Source organism: Aphelocoma coerulescens (genome assembly GCF_041296385.1).
Source record: "Aphelocoma coerulescens isolate FSJ_1873_10779 chromosome Z unlocalized genomic scaffold, UR_Acoe_1.0 ChrZ, whole genome shotgun sequence".
Taxonomy (NCBI): Eukaryota; Metazoa; Chordata; class Aves; order Passeriformes; family Corvidae; genus Aphelocoma; species Aphelocoma coerulescens.
In genome coordinates, this window is record NW_027184085.1 from 13292156 (window position 1) to 13312435 (window position 20280).

At 43.9% G+C, this 20280-nt stretch overlaps 1 protein-coding gene across 2 annotated transcripts in view; it reads left to right on the forward strand.

Moving 5' to 3' along the window:
- EGFLAM (EGF like, fibronectin type III and laminin G domains) overlaps nt 1-16420 on the forward strand; it is a 79180-nt gene extending 62760 nt beyond the window's left edge. For both annotated transcript variants that reach the window (XM_069001480.1, XM_069001481.1), the window contains exons 16-23: nt 315-426; nt 2016-2132; nt 4359-4539; nt 9004-9082; nt 9989-10132; nt 13053-13136; nt 14709-14812; nt 15338-16420. In XM_069001480.1, the coding sequence (XP_068857581.1) occupies nt 315-426; nt 2016-2132; nt 4359-4539; nt 9004-9082; nt 9989-10132; nt 13053-13136; nt 14709-14812; nt 15338-15492 (976 nt within the window). In that variant the 3' untranslated portion in view covers nt 15493-16420. The remainder of the gene's footprint in view (nt 1-314; nt 427-2015; nt 2133-4358; nt 4540-9003; nt 9083-9988; nt 10133-13052; nt 13137-14708; nt 14813-15337) is intronic.
- The last annotated feature ends 3860 nt before the right edge of the window (nt 16421-20280 follow it).

Consider the following 20280-nt stretch of genomic DNA (forward strand, 5'->3'; position numbering starts at 1 on the left):
AGGATGTACAGCTGAGACAAAAATTCATTTTTACATGTTATAAATGGCTGGGCAGAAAAACTACCACAGAGGTAGCTAAAGTGTGTGCTGATGATAGCGTTTCATTTATAAATAAAAATAGAGTGCTTGTTATTTGCTCTGGAAATATGGTCTTTGCTCAGAAGATTGTTACTTCCTTATAAGAGAAGAATCATAGTGGCTGATATTTATTTTTTATTCAGAAAATCATCCCAGAGGACTTGACTTTTTAACATTACGGAGTATCAGAAAGGCACAGTGTTACATGCTTGAAAGTTTTCTTGCCCTTAAAACAGGAGCGAAGAACCTGTCAGTCTGGGTCATTGGCATGAATTACGAGTGTCCCGCACGGCAAAGAATGGTATCCTACAAGTGGACAAACAGAAGCCAGTGGAAGGGATGGCAGAGGTGAGCTTACGGCAGACTTGTCTTGAATGCAGCTGTTGGACTGTAAAATGATTGTGTGGTAGACTGCACAGCCTGCTCTCAAAGCTCTTGCTAGCTTAAAACAGTACACACATTAGGGCAACATTTTCTTAAGCCCAGAACTGGGAATTTGTGCATAAGGTCTTCCCTCTGAGGACAAGGATCCCTGTAAAGGCAGGGATCCAGATGAAATCTGACTGTACCTGCTCCTGACATGTAACTGGACTCACATTTTTGTGTCTGCTTCATATATATTCCTGAGGTTCTTTTCTTTGTACTTGTTGTGGCTAAGTCTGTTGAGCAATGTGTGCACTGTGAGAGGTGTAATTTAGAGAAGTATGATGCTGAAAAGTATGTGCCTAATCTTTTTTTTGAATATTGTCCTGGAAAGGTAGGCCACAAGAAAATTGTTTCTTTGTCATCTTCTTCTTGCAAAAATAATTTGGAGGCCAGAGTAGGAGCTGGAATAATCAGACAGTTGATGGCTTGCTTTCTGTTCTTTGCTCACCAAGTGATCACAGTGAGGCAAATTTATAATAAAGTGAAATTGTACCTGTACCGAGCAGGATATTCACTCTAAGCACTCAAATGCATGCACAGAGGTACATTTTCCATCTTGATAGAACCCGAGGCTAGACCTGCATAGAAAATCTCTATTATTCTTTCCTAGTGGAGAGTGCAGACAGAAAACCAGACTCCAGATCGCATGGAAGAAAAACCCCATAGCGGAAAAATCCCATAGCAGGCTTTTCAGCAAACTGGGAAACTTTTATCAAAGTTCTTCAAATTTTCTTATTTTCTTCAAAAATTTAAATAAATTGAAATTCCAGTTGTCTGTCAGGAAACAAATTGAGTGAGAAACATTTGACTGGAGCACTCAAGACTTCTTTAGATAGATGGGTTAAGATGAACACTCCCATTTTTTCTTTTAAGTGCTGCAGTGCAGTGCTCCAGGAGGAGAGTGGCTGGGAGCTGCCAACCATGAAAGCACAGAAGCTTCTGCAGGACTGGAATTACACAGTTATTCTGTCTTTAGCTGTTAAATGTCTTTCAGTTTGCTCCAGGACCCTGAATATTCCCATCAGGTATCCTGAGCAACTGCTGCTGATAATTAATGCAAACTGTGTTTCTTTCATTTAGCCCCATAACTTATAGTAGGTTATCTCCTAGATGTTGGAAATACTGAATGAGTTTCTGTTGCATGAACTTTGCTCCATTTGTTAGCTTTAAGAACCTCATTCTGGTTGTAGATTTACATCAGTGTACCTCAAGTCTTTGCAAATAAAGCTAGATGTGCAATCAGAAAACACAATGAGGCAGTTTCCTTTCTTTCTTCCTTCAGTATTGCCATTTTGAAATACTTGAGATTTTTCAGCTACTTCTGACTGGGATAACATCAAGTCAGTTGAGAATGTCCTACAATGGCTTTTTTGATAGGACTGTACAAAGAAGAGGCATTGAAGTAAGCTGTAAGATCTAAAGTAGAGCTATAACAACTCATGTAGGCTAGTCTGAAGATGCAAGCCTGGTTCCAGCTATTCTAATGAAATGTTATTCTATGTTTCTTGCAGGGGGCTTTTACACAGATTAAATGCAGCTCTGAAATATTTATTGGTGGAGTCCCTAATTATGATGATGTGAAGAAGAACTCTGGGATCCTCAGACCCTTCAGTGGGAGCATCCAGAAGGTGTGTGCCCAGAGAAACACACTGGGGGCATTAATTTCTGTTGCATCCAGTGCATGCTTTATGTGGAAACCTGTCCATATTCAGCTGGAAATAATCAAAATAATCTAGGATTTCACTTCAGGAACCCACCATGAAGTGGTTAAATTATTATTTCACAGTGAAAAGTCCACCTAGTGCATTCTTACACCACAATGGAGATGCATACCTTACTGCTCTCCCCTCTTACAATTTTATGTGGGGCACATGAATGGAGGAGCTGTTTTACATTGTTAGCAGACATTAGGGATGATGTTCCCATGTGGTCAGCTGAGCATAAGTGCAGTTCCTTTCTAGAAAATGTAAATTCATAATCAGTCCTAGTAAGTAATCCAATGTAAAGTTCAAACTGAGCTAACATTTTTCTTTCTAAACATACTTAAAATAGCTTGGATAAAGTTGGAAGGTTGGTCCTGAATCCTCACAGCTGTATAAGAGTGAATTATTGCATCAGATTAATGAAAAGAAATAACAAATAACCCCAAAATTTTAATAATCGTTTTTATTAAAAAAAAATTTAAAATTCTCTAGCAGATCATGTTAACAATTGCTCCACGACATAACAGTAATGGTAGCTCAGCATAAATGGTTTCATCACTTGGTCTGACATTTTGTACTGTCTTTGTCAGCTGTCCAGCAGAAAACATGAAGTTAAGGAAAACTGAAGTAGTGAATAATAGTGATGGGAACAGGTCAGACACACGACATCATTGGGAAGGTAGATTTGACTAAACACAATCTATTTTGGGCTGCAAGACAACCTAGTGGCAATGAATGCAGGTTACACTTACAAGGTAAGGTGTTGTAGCTAGAGTAAAGGCACTGATAAGGATTGGGAAATGCAGAGTGTGAGCCCTTATCTCTCTGATGTACTTAGCAAGGTGTATTTGTATTCTCAGAGGCATGAATGGGATGTCAAGGAAGAATATTGCATGTCTTTTGGTCACTGGGAACGTTTAGTTGCCTGCTTCGCACATAGTAGGATTTTGGAGAACTATAGAGAGCGAGCTGCAAACATCACCAAGTACTGGAAAATATGCAGCATATAGAAAGACCTAAGATCACAATCTATATAGTTTAGTCAGATAAGGCTGAGAAGTGACTTTATTATGGCATTCTAGTTCCTGCATGAGGATGAGATTTCTTTGGATACATGGTGCTGGAATTATGCAGAAAAAGATGTGGTGAGAAACAAGGGCTGGAAATGGAATATAAATTTAAAACCAGAAACAAAAGACATGTTTTTGTGAGCGGAGACTTGTTAGCCTCTGGAATAATGTAGTCAAAATTTAGAAAGGAGCTGAAAACATAAGGGAGTCTTCCCTGGTCCATTACATGACAAGACTGGATGTTCTTCTGCGCTTGGAGTTGTGTTGTGCTTGATGAAACCCCTTCTCTGGGTAGGATCCCCTAGGTGCATAGTCCAAGTTATGCAGGAGCCAGAGGAACTATTACCTTTCTCGATTCTGGCCTTAAAATCTATTGTTTGTTAAGATGTACTTATTTTGATGTAGCTGAGATCAGATGCTGTGCCCTCATGTAATCTCTCTTGCCGAGATGTCAGCTGAGATCATACCAATGTAGGTTTATTTTGGAGAACATATGCTCCTGACATACTGGAAAAATCCCAGCATTTAGCAGTTCTCTTCCATTTATATACAAACAGTTTTGTGAAGTCATTATTTATGTTTTTAATTCATCTTAACTCTAGCTTCTTTCAGACGAGATGAGATACTAGAAAGCAATGGTAAATGTGAAAAAGAAGCTGTTCTGCTTAGTATTTCTGTTGTCAACACTCATCTCCTGGGAGGTTTTCTGATCTCAGAAATGCTTTTCCTCAGCAGCACTCATCTAATTTTACCATCCTAGCTGATGGTTCAGCTACAAAGTGTTGCACCAGTGTTCAGGCACAAACCTGGTAAATTCTGTGCAGCTTCACCGCATACAGGAGTTGCCTAAGGCTGTTTCCCAAGACACAAAAGAGATTAATCTCCAGTGGATCGGCGGAGCAAAAGTGTGGGTTGGACCTCTGCAACTGGAAAACACACAAGAAATAGGATTTGGGCCAAGTTTTTAAAGTTACATTTCTCTGAAGTCTTTCAGAGGAATCTTCTAACTAGCAGGAGGATACTCTGAATGTGGAAGTTTTTACAATGTGTTTTCACACTTTTTTTTTTTTTTAACACGTAGATTATCTTGAATGACCGGACAATTGATGTGAAACAGGATTTCACTTTTGGAATCAACCTCGGCAATGCTGCCCACCCCTGTGTGACCTCACCATGTGCAAATGGAGGCACCTGCATTCCCAAGAAGGACAGCTACGAATGTGACTGTCCCCTGGGCTTTGATGGGCAACATTGCCAAAAAGGTAACAATGGCTGGATATCAACCCAGGGTTCTGGAGCTGATCAGAAACATAAGGAAGATTTAGCATCTACAACCACTGCTGTACACATCCCTTTAAATAGAAACCCCAGAGGCCAGAGCTCCCCTTATATCTGTACACTTTCCCTATATCTAGGGAAGAATTTGTTTTGTTATTTAGGAATGTAGTAACTGTTATCCCAGCACAAGGCTAGGATCCATAGATAGCAACCTGGTATCTGGTTGCTTGTGGTGAACAACATTAAACAGTAACACTTCATACACCTCCTTAATTGTGCAGTGCTATACAGTAGGGGAATTTCTGCCAGGGTCCTCCAGCCAGCAGTTATGTTACATCCTGAAGCGTGAGCATGGATAACTCTTGTAATTTTATCCTCCATACAGCTGACAGCAAGCTCTGTTCTCACACACAGAAAGGTCTATTCCTGTTTTAGACACTGACTCCTCTGCTGGTAATTTAACCATCTGCAGAGATCCCGCTCTGGTGGGGTGAAGCAGACCACCAAGGAGAAAGACTCATCCGCATGCACATCACTCTCTTTTCTTCAGAGCCACTATAACAGTTCAAACTTTAGAGTCAGGAAAGTGATAAAGATTGCATGGAAAGGGCTTAAAAAGTGTGCTTTGGGTTATTCCACTAGATGGAGATGTTTCACTTCTGTCAAGCTTGAAAAACTCCTAGGGGAAGGTTTTGTAATGCAGCAGTAAACTCAGTTCAGAAGAGCTGGCTGACATTATTGTCTTCACCCACTGCTTCATTTCTCACAGGCATAAACTTCAAAGTTAAATGTAGTGGTTTTGGTTAAATTGTGATGAATAGATTGGCCTTTTCTTCAAAACAGACAATATCTTAGAACAAAAGTGTCATATTAAAATACAATGCAAGAAACCCCTTTGCTTACGTTGTTGTGGTCTAACTAAGAGCTGAAACAACGTCATTTACCCTGGCTTTTTTGTAGGGAGGAGGGAGAACTGGGATTTTGGCTTCCTAGGTATGTACAGGGTGCTAAATTCCTGACTTCAAGACGGTATCTGCAGCTGTACTGACACATCTCCCAGGGCAGTCAGTCAAGGGAATGCTTTGCAGCCTGGGTGTGTGACTGCCTGCCCATTTGGTGAGTTCCTGTGCAGTTCTGGGGCTGCAGCTCCTTGCCTCTGCTCGGTTCCTGGCCTGTGCTGAGCCCAGGGAGCAGTGTCCAAGCTCATAGTACCAGCACTGCTGCCACTTGGCTGGTGTGTCCTCCCTGTTGTCACCTCAGTGGATGTCCAGGCTTTCAGAGACAGTCTGAAGAACCTTTTGCCTTTAGCCAGATCCTGGGTGGTGCTTCCTATGTGAATCCAACCTTTATTCATTTTTAAGAGTGTCCAAAAGCATGAGTCATCTGGTTTCTGTTCCTGCACCCTATGGCTCCTGTTCAGGTGCAGCCCAACCTCCCTGCACTTGTGCAGCCTCAGCTGCCACCAAAAATTGAAGGGTTTTCTGATAGATGTGCAGAGATCAAGGAGATTGCTCCTGAACCTCAGTCCATGACAGCCTTGAGGAGAACCACCTGAAACAGATTCCTCAAAATTATCCTTACCTGTGCCTCTGCAGGGGTGTAGACATGGTTAAGGTGAGATGCATGTCTGTGTCCACTTCTGTTTCACAACAGGGTTTTGGTTAGTGCACTCAGAGGGTATGTGGGGTGAAGGTGCTGTCTCCAACCTTCTTGGTGGCAGGCTGCTGTAAAAAGCCCTAAAAAGCAAAGTGCTCGTGAAAGACTGCACCACATTCTTCAAAATTATACACACCACTTAAAAACTCAAGTAGTGCTGGTATGAGGTATATGAGATATTGATTCATATTGTAGTGGTTCATTAGCTGAGGATTCAATAGTTTCTGCTGGCATTGCTAGGTTTTATATCTTCTGTCCAAGCTGTGGAAGTGCTAAAGGTATTTTTATACTTTAACCGTAAGATGGAGTAGAACAGCAAACCTTTGTTTTCCCTTGTCTAGAGCTGACCCCTGAGTAAAACCTGATGAGTTACTGGGGTTTGAGAAGCAGGACTAGCAGAAGGGTTTGGTACTGGTCCCACTTGTCTGTACCTTTGTGTGTTTTGGGCAGACAAATATACATACTTGGGCAAACCAATAATAAAACCGGTGCTACCTTCATAGGTGATTGTAGTCATTTATGCAAATGCTAGGTGGAGGGTTACACTTTTGCAGAAAAGTGGGTATGAAACTGGACTATGGGAGATTTTTAAGCTTTAGAATAATAAATCCAGAATGTTCTTGTTTTGTTTTGTGCTGACTCACTGCAGAGTGTGGAAGTTACTGCCTCAACAGTAAGTACTGCAAATTATGTGAAAACTGCTCTGTCATTGTGTGTTTGTCTGGATGCTGGGTTTCCATTAAGCCTGGCAAGTTTCTGTCATAAAGCCAAAATATCTTCTAGGGTTATATGGTACTTCCTTAAACATTGTGCTGTTGATATTTCAAACTGCATCCAAAGCATTTGCCAAGCTCAGAACAGGGGCTGTAGAGCTGGTCCCTGTATTTGCAGAGCAGAGGAGCCAGGCAGCTGGCTGAGGGTTTTGTGGTGTGACTTCAGGCTGTGCTGCAGTTCAGAGCTCACTCCTGCTTGCCATCAGAGCTTTGGTGCTTGTCTGCTGAATGCTGATGAGCAAAGAATGGAGGTGTTTAGTCCTAGATCTCCTGACTGGCCCAGCTCCCTTCCAGCTGCAAAGATCCTGGATGCATCGAGAGTACTGCTAAAATTTGCTTGGTTTTCTGCAAAGAAGTCAGAGTCAGTGAAACAAATGGAGAGCAAGGAGAGGTAAATGCCCATTAAGCCCCGTGGAGGAAATCAGAGTACACTGGCAAAGGCAAGGCTTGGTGCACAACACAGGCACCTTCCCCTGCTGCAGGCGAGAGCACTGGGGCTCTAGTGCAGGATGTGATAGGGGAACAAGGGCTCCTTCCATGTTCTGCTGCTGTCAGAGGCTGTCCAGTGCAGAAAGTGTCAGACCTGATGAGAAGTGTTTGGTGAGCATAACACAACTTTTGCAGTCTTGAACGATGTTGGCAGGCTCCAGGCTGGACATGGCCTGTGGTGGTTTCTTTAGACACATTAGGCAGCTTTCCAGATTTCACTATGGATGAAAACAGTCATTTGTCACTATCTAAAATTCTCAGTCTTGGCACCTAGAGCTAAATTTCATATTGCTGTTGCTGTCTGCCAGACTACACCAATTGTTGCATATCTGTGTCACAGTGAGGTCTAAAAGCCCAGGCAGACCCTGTGTTGCATAAAGAAAGTGAGCATCTTTGCCCTGGAAAGCTTGAAATTTATATAGATAGGATTAGCTGTGGTTGAAGGGATTATTCCTCAGGAAGAAAATAGGATGGAGGCATCTATTTTCGGTAATTTATACAACTGGCTTGTATTAATGCAGCAGCCAATTATGGGAGATCAGCAACAAGCTGTAGGATGTTCACTCAACAAAAAAATCTGTTCAGGCCAGTGCTCATAGCCTGGTGAGGGGCTCTGTATCAGGGATGTTCAGTGATTTATGTCACACAGCTGAGTATTTTGCCAGAGTCTTATCTGTGGGCAGAAGTGCACCAACCCCAGGTCTGGCTCTGATGTGGACCACTGTCCCAGCCATACACCACAGGGGTAGCTGGGGCTGTCCCTAGAGAAATGCTGTATGGGGGACACAGAAAACAACCCCCAAGGCCGCACTGCAGTGTTGGATACACCAAGGGGCTCTACAGCCTCTGCCATGCAGCCTTTAGTGTAGTCTCAGTTGCTTTCAGACCTAGTTATCTGGGACACCCCATAAGTCCTCCCTGGAGATAATCTGCCCCCCACACTGTACCCCAGGGGTGAGCTCTGAGCAGGCAGCAGCCACTCTGTGCAAAGTCACATACACTGAAGGAGGAAACAGGTTGTGTGTGCTGCGTCTCAGCCTCCCTTTGCAGGGTGAGAGGTTCCTAATGTGCTCTGCATGTGGTGCTCTGTTAGGAGCTGGGGAGGAGTTTCTTAGTCTATAAACACGGGTGGCTAATGCTTAAACTTTGGCAGGAAGGAGCATTGAACCACATGGAGAATTGAGGAATGTGGAAATGGGGGTAAAGATAAAATTTGCAATGTTTTCCCAATACTTCATATTCTTCTGCACTCCCATTTGTGTTGGAGCAATACATTAGGCTCATGACAGGAATGCTGTAAACAGAGGGACTGTCAGCAATTTAAACTCCCTTAACTACTGCCCCTACATTTCGGTAAAAACTGGCAGTGCCTTTTTGCGAAGCAGTGTGGGTTCAGCTCAGTTCTGTGCCACTGGCAGGTACCTACCACTGCAGGAGTAAATCAATAAAACAGCCTTGTCTCTTTTTTTTCTTTCCATTTCCATGTCAGCTATCTGACATGCTTCTTAATTTTTTGTATTTACTTCTCAGCCATTACAGAAGCAATTGAAATCCCACAATTTATTGGTCGCAGTTACCTCACATATGATAATCCAGACATCCTGAAAAGGTAAAGTATCTCCTGTGAACCCAAGTAGTCTGTTTCTTAAATGTAATAATGTTAGCAGCCTTATGTGGGAGGGTGTACTATATTTTGTTTATATTATGTTTTAAGCTGTATTTATAGTATTTCTAGCTGTATTTCTGCAGTATGTCTAAACTTATGGGAAAATACATTTTAAGTGGATATACTGGTGGCTTAGTTTGTTATATTTGAGCATCTTGCAGCCTGTCAAGAAATAGCACATGTACATCTGGCGTGGAGAGAGACTGGTTCTTCCCTGAGGGCAAAGAACAGACATACAGAGCCTCTAAGGAGATTAAAGACGTTAACTCCTTTCGAACTCCTACTTTAGCCTAACGTGTAGATCCTCAAAGTTACTTTTTTGGCTGCTCTGTACCATAGAACATCCCCACATTCCAGCAAATTGAGGCTTGTTTCAACAAATTCCTCCATCTACCTTTATTTCAGCCACTGAGTAGAGAAGGGTTCACCATTGTGCTCACTGCCATTTAGTGCCTTTCACCTACTGGGACTTTCTGCTTTGCCCTTCTTATGCTCCTTCCACTGGCTTCTGAGGGCACCACATCTACTGGACATTCTCAAAATATGCTTTTTGGGCTGGATTTCACACTAGTTTTGAGGACAAAAAGGATTTTCTCTTATTTGTGTGGAATAACCTAGCAGCTATTGTGTTTGGGATTCTGGAGAGACGAGTTCAGTTGCTGTGCTCTGAAATGATGGGAATGGGGATGTGAACCAGAATCCTTCACACATCAGCATGTAGATGAGCTACAGGACAGTAACCCACCCGACCAACATAGAAGAAATACTGCATTATCTTTTGTGGTTTTTTAAAAGAAAACAGTTGCAATTTAGTATTTTATGATTATTTCCTTCTTCTACATTAAACAGGGTGTCAGGAACAAGAACAAACGTGTTCATGAGGTTTAAGACCACAATGAAGGACGGTCTGTTGATGTGGAGGGGAAACAGTCCCATGAGACCTAACAGTGATTTCATCTCTCTAGGCCTTCAGGAGGGAGCGTTAATATTCAGGTAAACTTTCTCTCCCTTATTTGTGTAGCACACAGGGCTCAGAGGAGTTGCTACAACACATCCAATGCACTTGTCCCTTGGTGCAGTGTGAGACACATCCTCAAAGGTTTGTTAAGTGATGGGTCCCATTTGCTGTCTGGGAAAGGATGTAAGTTGAAGAGGTAAGGTGCTGGAAGATTTGCATCGCTCCTTCCCAACTTTCCAAACATCCGGGCTTTATTGTCATTTTCTAAATGGTTTCTTATGAGGGGTTGAATACTCTTGGTAATCCCCCCACATGCCTCTTAAAGCCATCTCAGCTGGGCAGAGCGGGGTAGGGCTGGTGGAGGGAGCAGGGGTTGAGGACAAGCTCTGATGGTGCCAGTGCTCACTGTGAGCTCTCTCTTTGCCAGAGAGTGCACATGAGAGCAGGGCTTCCACTGTCTCAAACCCTCAAGTTGCCAGCTCTGTGAAGCACACACACAGCTGTCACCACACCTTGTTTCTGCCACCATCCACAGAATCACTTAATTAAGCAGTAATACTGCTGTGGAAATGGTGGAATTGGGGAGTATTGGGAAATTTTGGGTTCTTGCTCCAGAATCTCCTTCTCCCTTGAAGACACTCAGGCAGACCCTGTGCAAGTTTTTGCATGGTGCTGTTTTGGGACTCTTGTGTTTTGAAAGCCTTGTCTTTCCTCATGGTGCTCCTTTAGGTTGTGTAAGACCAACACTGAAACAGCAAACTACAGATGCCATCACTATTGCAGATTGTTGTGAGACACTATTTGTTATGTAGCAGAGAGTTTATTACTTAAGCTGATTTTTTTTTACTTTACTTAACTGGCTGTTCTTTGCTACCATGGATGTATAGATAAGTTGCACATTTCTACTTAAATTAGTTTATTGTAAGCTTCTTTTAAAATGTGATTTATCAGTGCCTAACTTGGCAAAAACTCTTAGTTTTCTCATTGTTTTATAAACAAGGAACTGACTCTGCAAAAGTGGTGCAGTTTTTAAATGTCTCTGGGAGAGACTGCCTTTCCAAGATCTGTGGTAGTAATGATGCCTCAAAGTGGCTACCTGAAAACAGAGGCTAGACAAGATGAAGAGAATAAAAGTAGGTATTTGTTGAAGGTGTACCTTCAAAGGTACACCTTAGGCAGTCAAGAGGCTCCACCCAAGATGGACACTGGGTCACAGGTTCTTCACACTTTTGTAAGTTTGGTCCATTTGCATATCAGGGTTAATTCTCCAATTACAATTTCAGTTAGTGATGCAATTATCCCAAGCTTGCCCCTCCTCTCAAAGGCTTTAGTTTACATATTTTGGGGCCTGGGACAACAAGGTCCTTGAAGTACAAACCTAGAGAGGGTTTGTTATGTCTAACCAGCATGAGAGTACACCTATTCAGTCTGTTTTTGAGGCACAGTACATTTTTTATTAGGGTTGTTGCTCTTCCCCGGAGATGAAGATACTCAAAGGCTTTAGAACAAACCAGCTGAATTTTACTGAAAAATTTGTACCTTCCACATGTGTTTAAGAAGGTGAAAGATTGAGTTACCAGAATAGAACTCTCATAAGCAATCACTGCTTACTGAAGGGGAGCAACAATAAAGGTGGTGAAAGGACAAATGCAGAAAAAAAATAATCTTTCCAAAAGCTTGGTCCTTGTGCTAGTTTTTCACCTTTTGAGAGGTGAGGTCAAAAGACTATCAGGGCTGTGAATTGGTCAGAAGTATTTTCCTGCAGGTAAAGTTTAGATGTCTGTGTTCTGATCCAATTTGAAATTCAAAACACACCTTTTCTTTCCCATTTTCTATCATCTTATTCCCTGTACAGTGTACCTGCTGCTGTAAATCCTTTATGTTGCTCCCTGCTTCTGTAGAAGGTTATTTCACTGTTGTAGGGGGACATCTATTGTAGAGGGATTCACTGGGGATATGAATGTCATTTTTGTAATCAAAGGTCTAACACTTTGATGCAATCCTTAACACCTAAATCCTCTTGTTTTTGACTTCAACCACTATCTGCATCCTGCGTAATTCGGGTGCTTGCCTGAGGCTCACTTAAGCCCCCAGGAAACAAATTTAGGAAAATCAACTTGCTCTGGGCAGATCACAGTTTAATGTGCTGTTTTGAGAGCCTTTGCTGGCGATGAGTTCATTCCATGTTCAGTCTTTCTTGAAGAGATAGTGATGCTGGCTTTAATCCCTCCTGCTTGGTATGGGCTGAAGTCCAGCAGCAGCTGGCTCTGTCCAGTTCATTCTGAGGACCCAATAGCTCACTGTGCTGTAGCATCTACTTCTCCTTTTTTAAGGTTAGTCCAAGCTTCAGGGACCCAGAAATTAAGGTGCCTGATGTGTAAACGTGATGGGGACATTATATCTGCTGAGTAATTTTAGTAGAAGCAAACACAAAGAAATAATCAGAGTGGCAGCTGAAACAGGTAACTTCATAATTATCTCTGCATTTATTTGACTTCATCTTTTCTAACATCACAGGTCCCAACCTTCCCTACATTTCAGATGATTTGTATATCTATTATAGGTCACATGCTTATTTGCTTTTGTAAAAATTTATTTATTAACCATGTTTGCATGGTTACTGCTGTCTCCCATTAGTCCAGCAGAGACTGCTGTCTCCCATTAGTCCAAAGGTCTGACCTGCATAATCCCCTGATTTGGGGAAGAATGACCCTGCAGAGGCTTTCTTCTTGCTCCCATGGGAATGGTGATGGTACCCACCCTGACTCAGGGAGTTTTGCCTGCTTGCCCATGAGACTGACTTTGCAAAATAAGAGCTCTGCTGCTGAGACTCCAAAGGACTCCTCTGGTTGCCCCAAAATCTGAGCCAAAAGGGAGTAAGGAGGCCTGAGAAACTTGGCAGACAACCAGTCCTTTCAAGGAAATCAGTAACACCTCCATTTTTTTAAATTGTAGCTACAATTTGGGCAGTGGCATTGCTTCCATCACAGTGAACGGCTCCTTCAGCGATGGCCGGTGGCACAGAGTCAAGGCTGTTCGGTAAGTGGACAGGCTTCATCTGGGAGGTGCTTGGGGGCCACCCTGCCATTAAAGATGCTGGTTGGCATGTCTGGGTGCTGGTGGGATGTGAATCACCATGGCTCCGCACTCACATGTTGCCTAGGAGTGGAACTGTTTGCAGCTTGGCTGTTTGAGGATGATGTACACAAAGATTGCTGTATTTGAGGTGACAGTGCCAGCTCGGCACAGCTCAAGGCAGGCTGCCAAAGTCATGCAGGGCTATTCTGGGGTTCTGACAGACATTCTATTAAACCCATACCATTTGGGTTAAGAGTATTTTTCTTTAATGTCTGCATTTTGAAATTCCCTAGTGAGCATTTTGCGGGCTGGCACAAGCACTGGAGCACAGACAGTGCAAACCTACTTCTTCTATTTGGAGGAGGTGCAGACATCTTGTAGTGTATATATAACTCTTATTTATAACTCATTACCTCATGGGAGGCAAGTGTGTTCAGCAGGGAAAGCACACATCCCTCTCTTCATGAGAGGTTGGTTCCCTGGAAATCACAGTCTAACATTAGCACAGCTCGTTACCAAATTCGGTGAGAATAGGAACCCATCAAGTAGCTTTTCTGTCAGTACTGTTATTGACCATGTGTAATATGGCTCTAGTGAGAAACAAAGCTGCCTAGAAGTATTGCAGCCGGGCTGGGGTCTGTGGCTCCGCTCCAGAGAGAGTGTCCCGCAAGGGACAGTCCCCCAGAGGCCTGTGGCAATCCCTCGGCCGCCGGGGTGCCTTCGCAGAAGGGTGCCTGTCTCAGCAGGCTGTCAGCTCTCTAGTGATTTCAGCGAGAGTGATTTCAGCTCTTGTTCTGCAACCCCAGGCTGGACCAGGAAGAGAGAGACGAGAGGCTCTTTTGGCAGTTCCGCATGAGGCAGCTTTACTAGTCTGCACCCCATGAAGGGGAGGCCAGGGATGAGCTCTCCGAACTCAAAGGGGGAGAAGGGTAGATCTTACAGGGATACAAGGGTCGGTGTGAGAGGGTAGAAGCCAATGGGTTACAAAGATTCTACACAGGGTCTCCCAGAGGATCATGGTTCTTGTTTTCTCTCACCCTCACTGAGAAGTGCTGCCTTTTCCAAGGGGATCTTGCTGGGAGGTTATGCAATCTCCTTATCTCAGCAGGCCTCCTTCCAGGGCAGGGGCTGGACATACCCCACGTAGAAGTATGTTTTACCTTAGCTTGCCTATTTTTTTCCCTTCTGTTGAAGCTTCTGCTGTTTACTTTTAAATTACTTTTGATTTTTAACAACAGGTCAAAATGTGTCCATCCTCCCCTCTCCCCTAGCTGTGAAATTTGATTATTTTCCAGCACTTTCTGCTCTTCAAATGCATCCTGCACACTTTACAGGTCTTTGACATCTATAAACAAATCCTAAAACCTGAAAAGTCTGGATTGCCATAGAACATTGTGTCTGTGGGGCTTCCCAGTCCCAAGCCTTCACCTTTAACCCTTCCAAGCTCTGACTCACCTTGGTCTCCTGGCTGCTGCTCCTCCCCCCTTCTGATTGTAGGCTGGATGCATGAGAGTGCTTTGCTTTTCATTTCAGGGATGGACAGTCTGGCAAAGTAACCGTGGACGATTATGGTGCCAGGACTGGTAAATCCCCTGGGAAAATGAGGCAGCTAAATATCAATGGAGATCTCTACATAGGTGAGTGCTAATTATTCACATTCAGGACATGTCAAGGTCATCTGCAAGGCAGGGCTTTCCAGCTCTGGCCAGCTCCTGGTGGAGGTGTTACACAGCAGCCTCTAGTCCTCCACAGCCTGTTTTTTGTGAGGAGGCCTCCCTGAGTGGGATGGAGGAATCGGTATGAGAAGGGACCAGCACCACGGGATGCCCTATGGTACTCCTGGCATGTACATGGAGAAACAGCAAGAGGCAGCTGGAAACCCCACACCTTAGTGGATCTGGGCACAAGCTTATTCATCTCTTCCTGATGCTACAATTTCTGGAACAAATAATTAGCATCCTAGTTCATTACCTCCTGCTTATCCCCTCTGTACTTTCAAGCGCTGAAAATGTTTATTTAAAACAACACAGAGGAACCTGTAAATTAGAATTCCCTTCTGAGGGGCACTAGGAAGGCTAATGGCATTGCTGGGTGTGCAGCCTGCCAAGCAGGAGCAAATGCCCATGTTGTTAAAGGGTTCCTCACAGCTGCTCTTCCCACAGGTGGCATGAAGGAGATTGCCCTGCACACGAACCGGCAATACCTGCGGGGGCTGGTGGGCTGCATCTCCCACCTCACGCTCTCAACCGACTACCACATCTCGCTGGTGGAGGATGCCACCAACGGGAAGAACATCAACACGTGTGGGACCAAGTGACAAGAGAGGAATCCCGGTGCTGAGGACCCGTCGTGTGCTTGTGTGTGTGGCTGAGCGAGAGCTGGCTGACGCAGTCCTCTACAGCCGGACCGTGTTTGCCATCTGGGAAGGTGATAAAGCCAAAGGGAAACAAAAGAAAAAGAAGAACACTTTTCCCTCTCATTCCCTCTCCTTTCCTCTCCTTTCCTGACCAAATGAAACCAAGTATTTTGTGTATGAACCGTGCCCTCTACCCCTTAAGTGTGTAGTGAACGCTAAAGGTTGTGCATCTGTGCAAATGGCAAAGTGTGATGTTACAAGTAGCTCAATGACTGTGTTGTGGTCCTTAGGTTATCTTTTGTAGTATCAGAGAAAGCAGTCTTGAAACACCTTCAATCACCCCACCCTGCAGTGTTACAGTGACTGTGCTGTTCAACAACTACACCATCAGGCAGCATATTTCTGCATTCACGTGTAGGTCCTGGAACAAGCAGTTCTCCTTACCACTCTCTGATGTAGCTAAATTATGTTTCATCTTGTGTAACAGGATAACAGTTACAATGACTGGTTTCAAAATATTGTTGTTTGTTGAGGAGGAACGTTCTTACAAGTCTACTTTTTTATTACAAGCAACAAAAACAATGAACCAATTTTGTAGAAGTAATTTTATACTTGTCTATTTTTTATAGCAGCAGCAGACCTGCTTACATGGCATCACTTTTAACATCTACATGTATTATACAATTAGCTCTTTGCACACTTTCCTAAAAATAGAAAATGGACCTGTGGCTTAATGTCTGTATTATACAGTTTTAATGGGGATATTTGTGAGTTATGACCAGTTTTACATCTGACTCTTTTTGTTCTGTAAATTTTGACAGTTTAAAATTGTACATTATGAAGCTTTCCTGTCTTAAACAGATTAAAAGATTAGGAAAAAAAGAGCAAACGCTTGCTACTGTGGTATGATAAATCACTTTTTTTTTTTTTTAATGTTGGAAAAATGAGAAAAGGGAGTGCGAGAGACCTTGGTAGGTCACAGTCCTCTTCAAATGTTATGTTTTCTAGGCACTGGAACGGCACTTATGCAACCTTGATTGCTAAAGTGTAATTTAAGCAGGCAAACAGAGTGCTGTTGAGACACTGAAAGAGAGGTCCAGAATTTAATGAATTAATTCTTTATTCAAAGTGGATGAGTGAGCCTTTGGTGGGTGGGATGGGGAAAGAGAGACCAACCATGCAGCAGGGCACCCCACAGCCTGCCACATGCCCGTGGGAGGGAAAGCACAAACTTCCTCAGGGGCACAGGTTCACCTGAATGCCTGTGAACTAAAAGGACCTGATGTGGTGAAAGCAATGGAGGTGAGGAGGTTTCTGCTGTATTCTTACTGTGCTCAGAGTGCTCCTGGCTCCCTGAGAGATCAAGCATCTTCCCTAGATTCATCCCACCTACAGCAAATCTAGATAGTGGCACAGGCAAATACCTGCCAAGGACACCTCAGCTCCTGTCCTGCATGCTAAAGGGACACCCTGATCTCTTAGGTGAAAGATCTTGTGCTCCTTGTAGATAAGGTAGCAATGGTCAAAAACAAATGCAGGTGCTTATTAGAAACAGAAAGCAACAGAAAAATATATGGTGGTGCCATCACATAATGTACACCTGTGCTCTGCCCCCTGCTCAAATGATACTTCAGAAGAAAAGGACTGTAGAAGACATGGGCAGCTTGCAGAGGAGCTGGAGACACTCATGGTTCTCCTCCCAGGAGAAGCAAAGTTTGGTTTGGCTTGGGGAGCCCCATGGGGAAGGAGAAACCTCCATGGCTGGAAAAAAGAAGGATAAAGTATACAGGATCAAGATGTGCCTTTAAAATGAAAGTAAGTGGAATTTGATGCCTTGGGATGTAAAAGGAAAATGTGTTGGGTTTGAGAAGTGTGAAAACTAAAACCTCTGGAGGCTGAAGGTTTTTCTGCCTGCTCAGTGCAGCCCTGTGGCAGTGGCCAGACACAGCCTGTGCTTGGGTCCTGTCTGAGCTGCTGGCTGTTTGAGGGAGAAAACTCACATTTTATGAGCTTGAGGGGTTTCCCAGATGCTAATGATCTGTTCTGACCCGGCACAGAGTAGGGAGGTTTGAATGGCTGTACCCCTCATCCTGAGGACCTCTTATGCTGCTGCTGATGGGGCACTACCGTGATCCACAGACAGCATCATCCTGTGCTCTGTCTTACATGCCTTGCCGTTCCCATCCTTTCATTTCTGTCACAGGGTTTGGAGACCAGTTCCAAGACAAACATCTGGCGGGAGAGGTCTCTATTTTAAGATAATTTACTGCAGGATATCGGGCGCTTTGGTACAAGGCTGTACTTTGCCAAAACAAAAGCTGCTCTTTGAAATGCAGCGTAGGGAGGGGAGTGGGTAGGAAATACCTTTGTTGTTGTCGTGGAAAAAGAAGAGCAGCAAACGGCAGCTCTCCAAATGCTTGTTTCCAACTCTGCTTATCACAGCGCGAGAATTCGGGGCAGGCGACGTCACCCTGCAGCGTGATGCTGCAACCCTGTAGGCTGAGCGGAGCAGCACAGCTGCGCCGTGCCGGCCGGGCGGGGGGTGGAGGCGTGAATAGCAAAGATGCTGAGAGGTTTAAATCATTTAAGGAAAGCCAAAACAAAACAAAAAAAATCTTTTCTGCCTTCTTTTTAAAGATAATCTGAGAAACATCCCTCATCAACATCTCTGCTCTCCCTGGTGAGGCTTGGGGATGGGAGAGAGTCTTTGGTTTCCGCTCCAGGGGCTGAGCAGGAGTCAGGTGCCAGAAAATCAGGAACATCTGGCCACATGTGGAGGCTCTGTCTCCCGCCTTCTACCGCCCTCCCCACTGATGCTGGGTCAGGAAGGAGAAAGGAAAGGTGGACAGGACATGGCAGAATGATTAGTCATTTTCCTGGCCTCCATATGCTGCTCGCTGTCTCCAGGAATGTTTATTAGCACATTACTCGTTGCTCGAGCTGACTCAGACGCGATGCATGACCCCAGCGCTGAACAGGGTAAATTCCTGCCGGTTGGCAGAGCCGTGTCCCTTTTGCTGCAGGTACCTGTGCAAACCAGCAGTGAAGGCAGCAGTCACAAGAGCTTGTACCTCTCTTTGCAATTTAATCTCCTTCCTTAAATAGCAGTTCTTATATTTCTTACTAATTTTCCACATTAATCCCAAAATACATAACATTCCACTTAGTAGGGCTAAACTCCTGCCTTGGTACCGGCTTTGGAGGGCTGAGTCAAGCTTTGTGCTGAGCTCTGGCTGCTGGGCAGAGCTGCTTCCTGGCTGTCCCTTGCTCTGCTCAGGGCAAAGTGTGTCTTGCTGCTCTCTACTACTCCTACATCTCAATAGGAAGCAGCTACTGGGAATCAGCAGTTGGGTTTAATGTGCTTCATCCTAAAGGAAAAAAAGGAAAAAGGAAAATAAAGCAAGTCAAGGGGTTCTAAAGCCAGATGAGACTCAGCAATGGTAGGCAAATCCTTGCTGCACTGGTTTGAGCTGGGTAGTCAACTAGGTGCCCATTTCCATCCCAGTCCTCCCAGCCTGGCCCCAGGGAGCAAAATAGCGAAGAGGAGGAGGAGGAGGGGGCTGCCAGTGTTGGGAAGTTGCCCATTCCCTGATGGAGTATTACCCTGCAATAGATGCCTGTTAAGAGTTATTATTTTGTCAGCCAGGCTTTCCTTTTGAGAAAAAGTTTTCATTCAATTTGCACAGCAAAATAAGCTGGGTGGGAAATATATTGTTCCAGCTCTGCACACTCAGCTCCCTCCACGACACAATCACCCCTCAAGGGCCAAATCTCCTCACTTTAAAGGCCTAGATAAAGTACAGTCATGTAACAGCCACATCCCATCAGATAGATGTATCTTTTATCAGTGTTTTATTTTTTGTATGGTGTATGTATGGGGGGGGGGGAGGGGGTGGTGTTTCCCTTCACCTACTGTCTCCCACTCCATTTTTTTATTGGTTTAACTCAAGTGATGTTGTCCCTGATTCTGCAATTGGGCATTTCACTCATGAATAACAGCCTGGTGCCAGCACCTGTGGCCACTGCAGCTATGCAAGGTCCTGGTTTTCTGTCCCTGTCCTTATAGACAGGACTCGACTCATCTGTGAGTGCCCTCTTGTCAAACTGCTTGTGACGGAGACTGCCTGGCAGTGCTGTGACCGACTGCCCTGATTTCTTTTGAATATCCATTCACCACCACTGCATTTTTCTTTGTTCATTGTGCACAAGACAAAGATGACATTGTTCCTCTTCCCCTGCTCATTCTTTTAAAATCTTCCCTCAGTCTTTCTTTCTAGGAAAACAACTGTGCCAATTCTTTCAGCACTGTCCCCACAGGCCATGTTTTCCAGCACTTTATGTTACTGAGATGTATGGGGAATCGTGGAAGAAATGGAGCTGCAGAGCACATACATGCTATGCTTTGTCTCACAAAACAGCAGCTTTCCAACCTAATGTTTTGTTTTGCAGACTTTTAAATGGTTTCTATTGGCAGAAGTGGCAGCCTAGGTCATTACTTTTTGTGGGTATGGGGGAATTTTTCTAAATTTTTCTGTCTTTTGAAAACATGGGAGGAGCAATATCTAATATTTTCTTTACCATTTCACTTACTTCCATTTTTTCCCCTCTCTACAGTTTTCAGTGTTAGTGTCAGCAAAGCAGAATGCAAAAATGTAATCACCAATTTATCATCATGTTTACGCAGTTTTCATTTGAACTGATTGTTCTTACCAAAACACAGACTTCTTTTAATAGCTAACAAATGTTTCA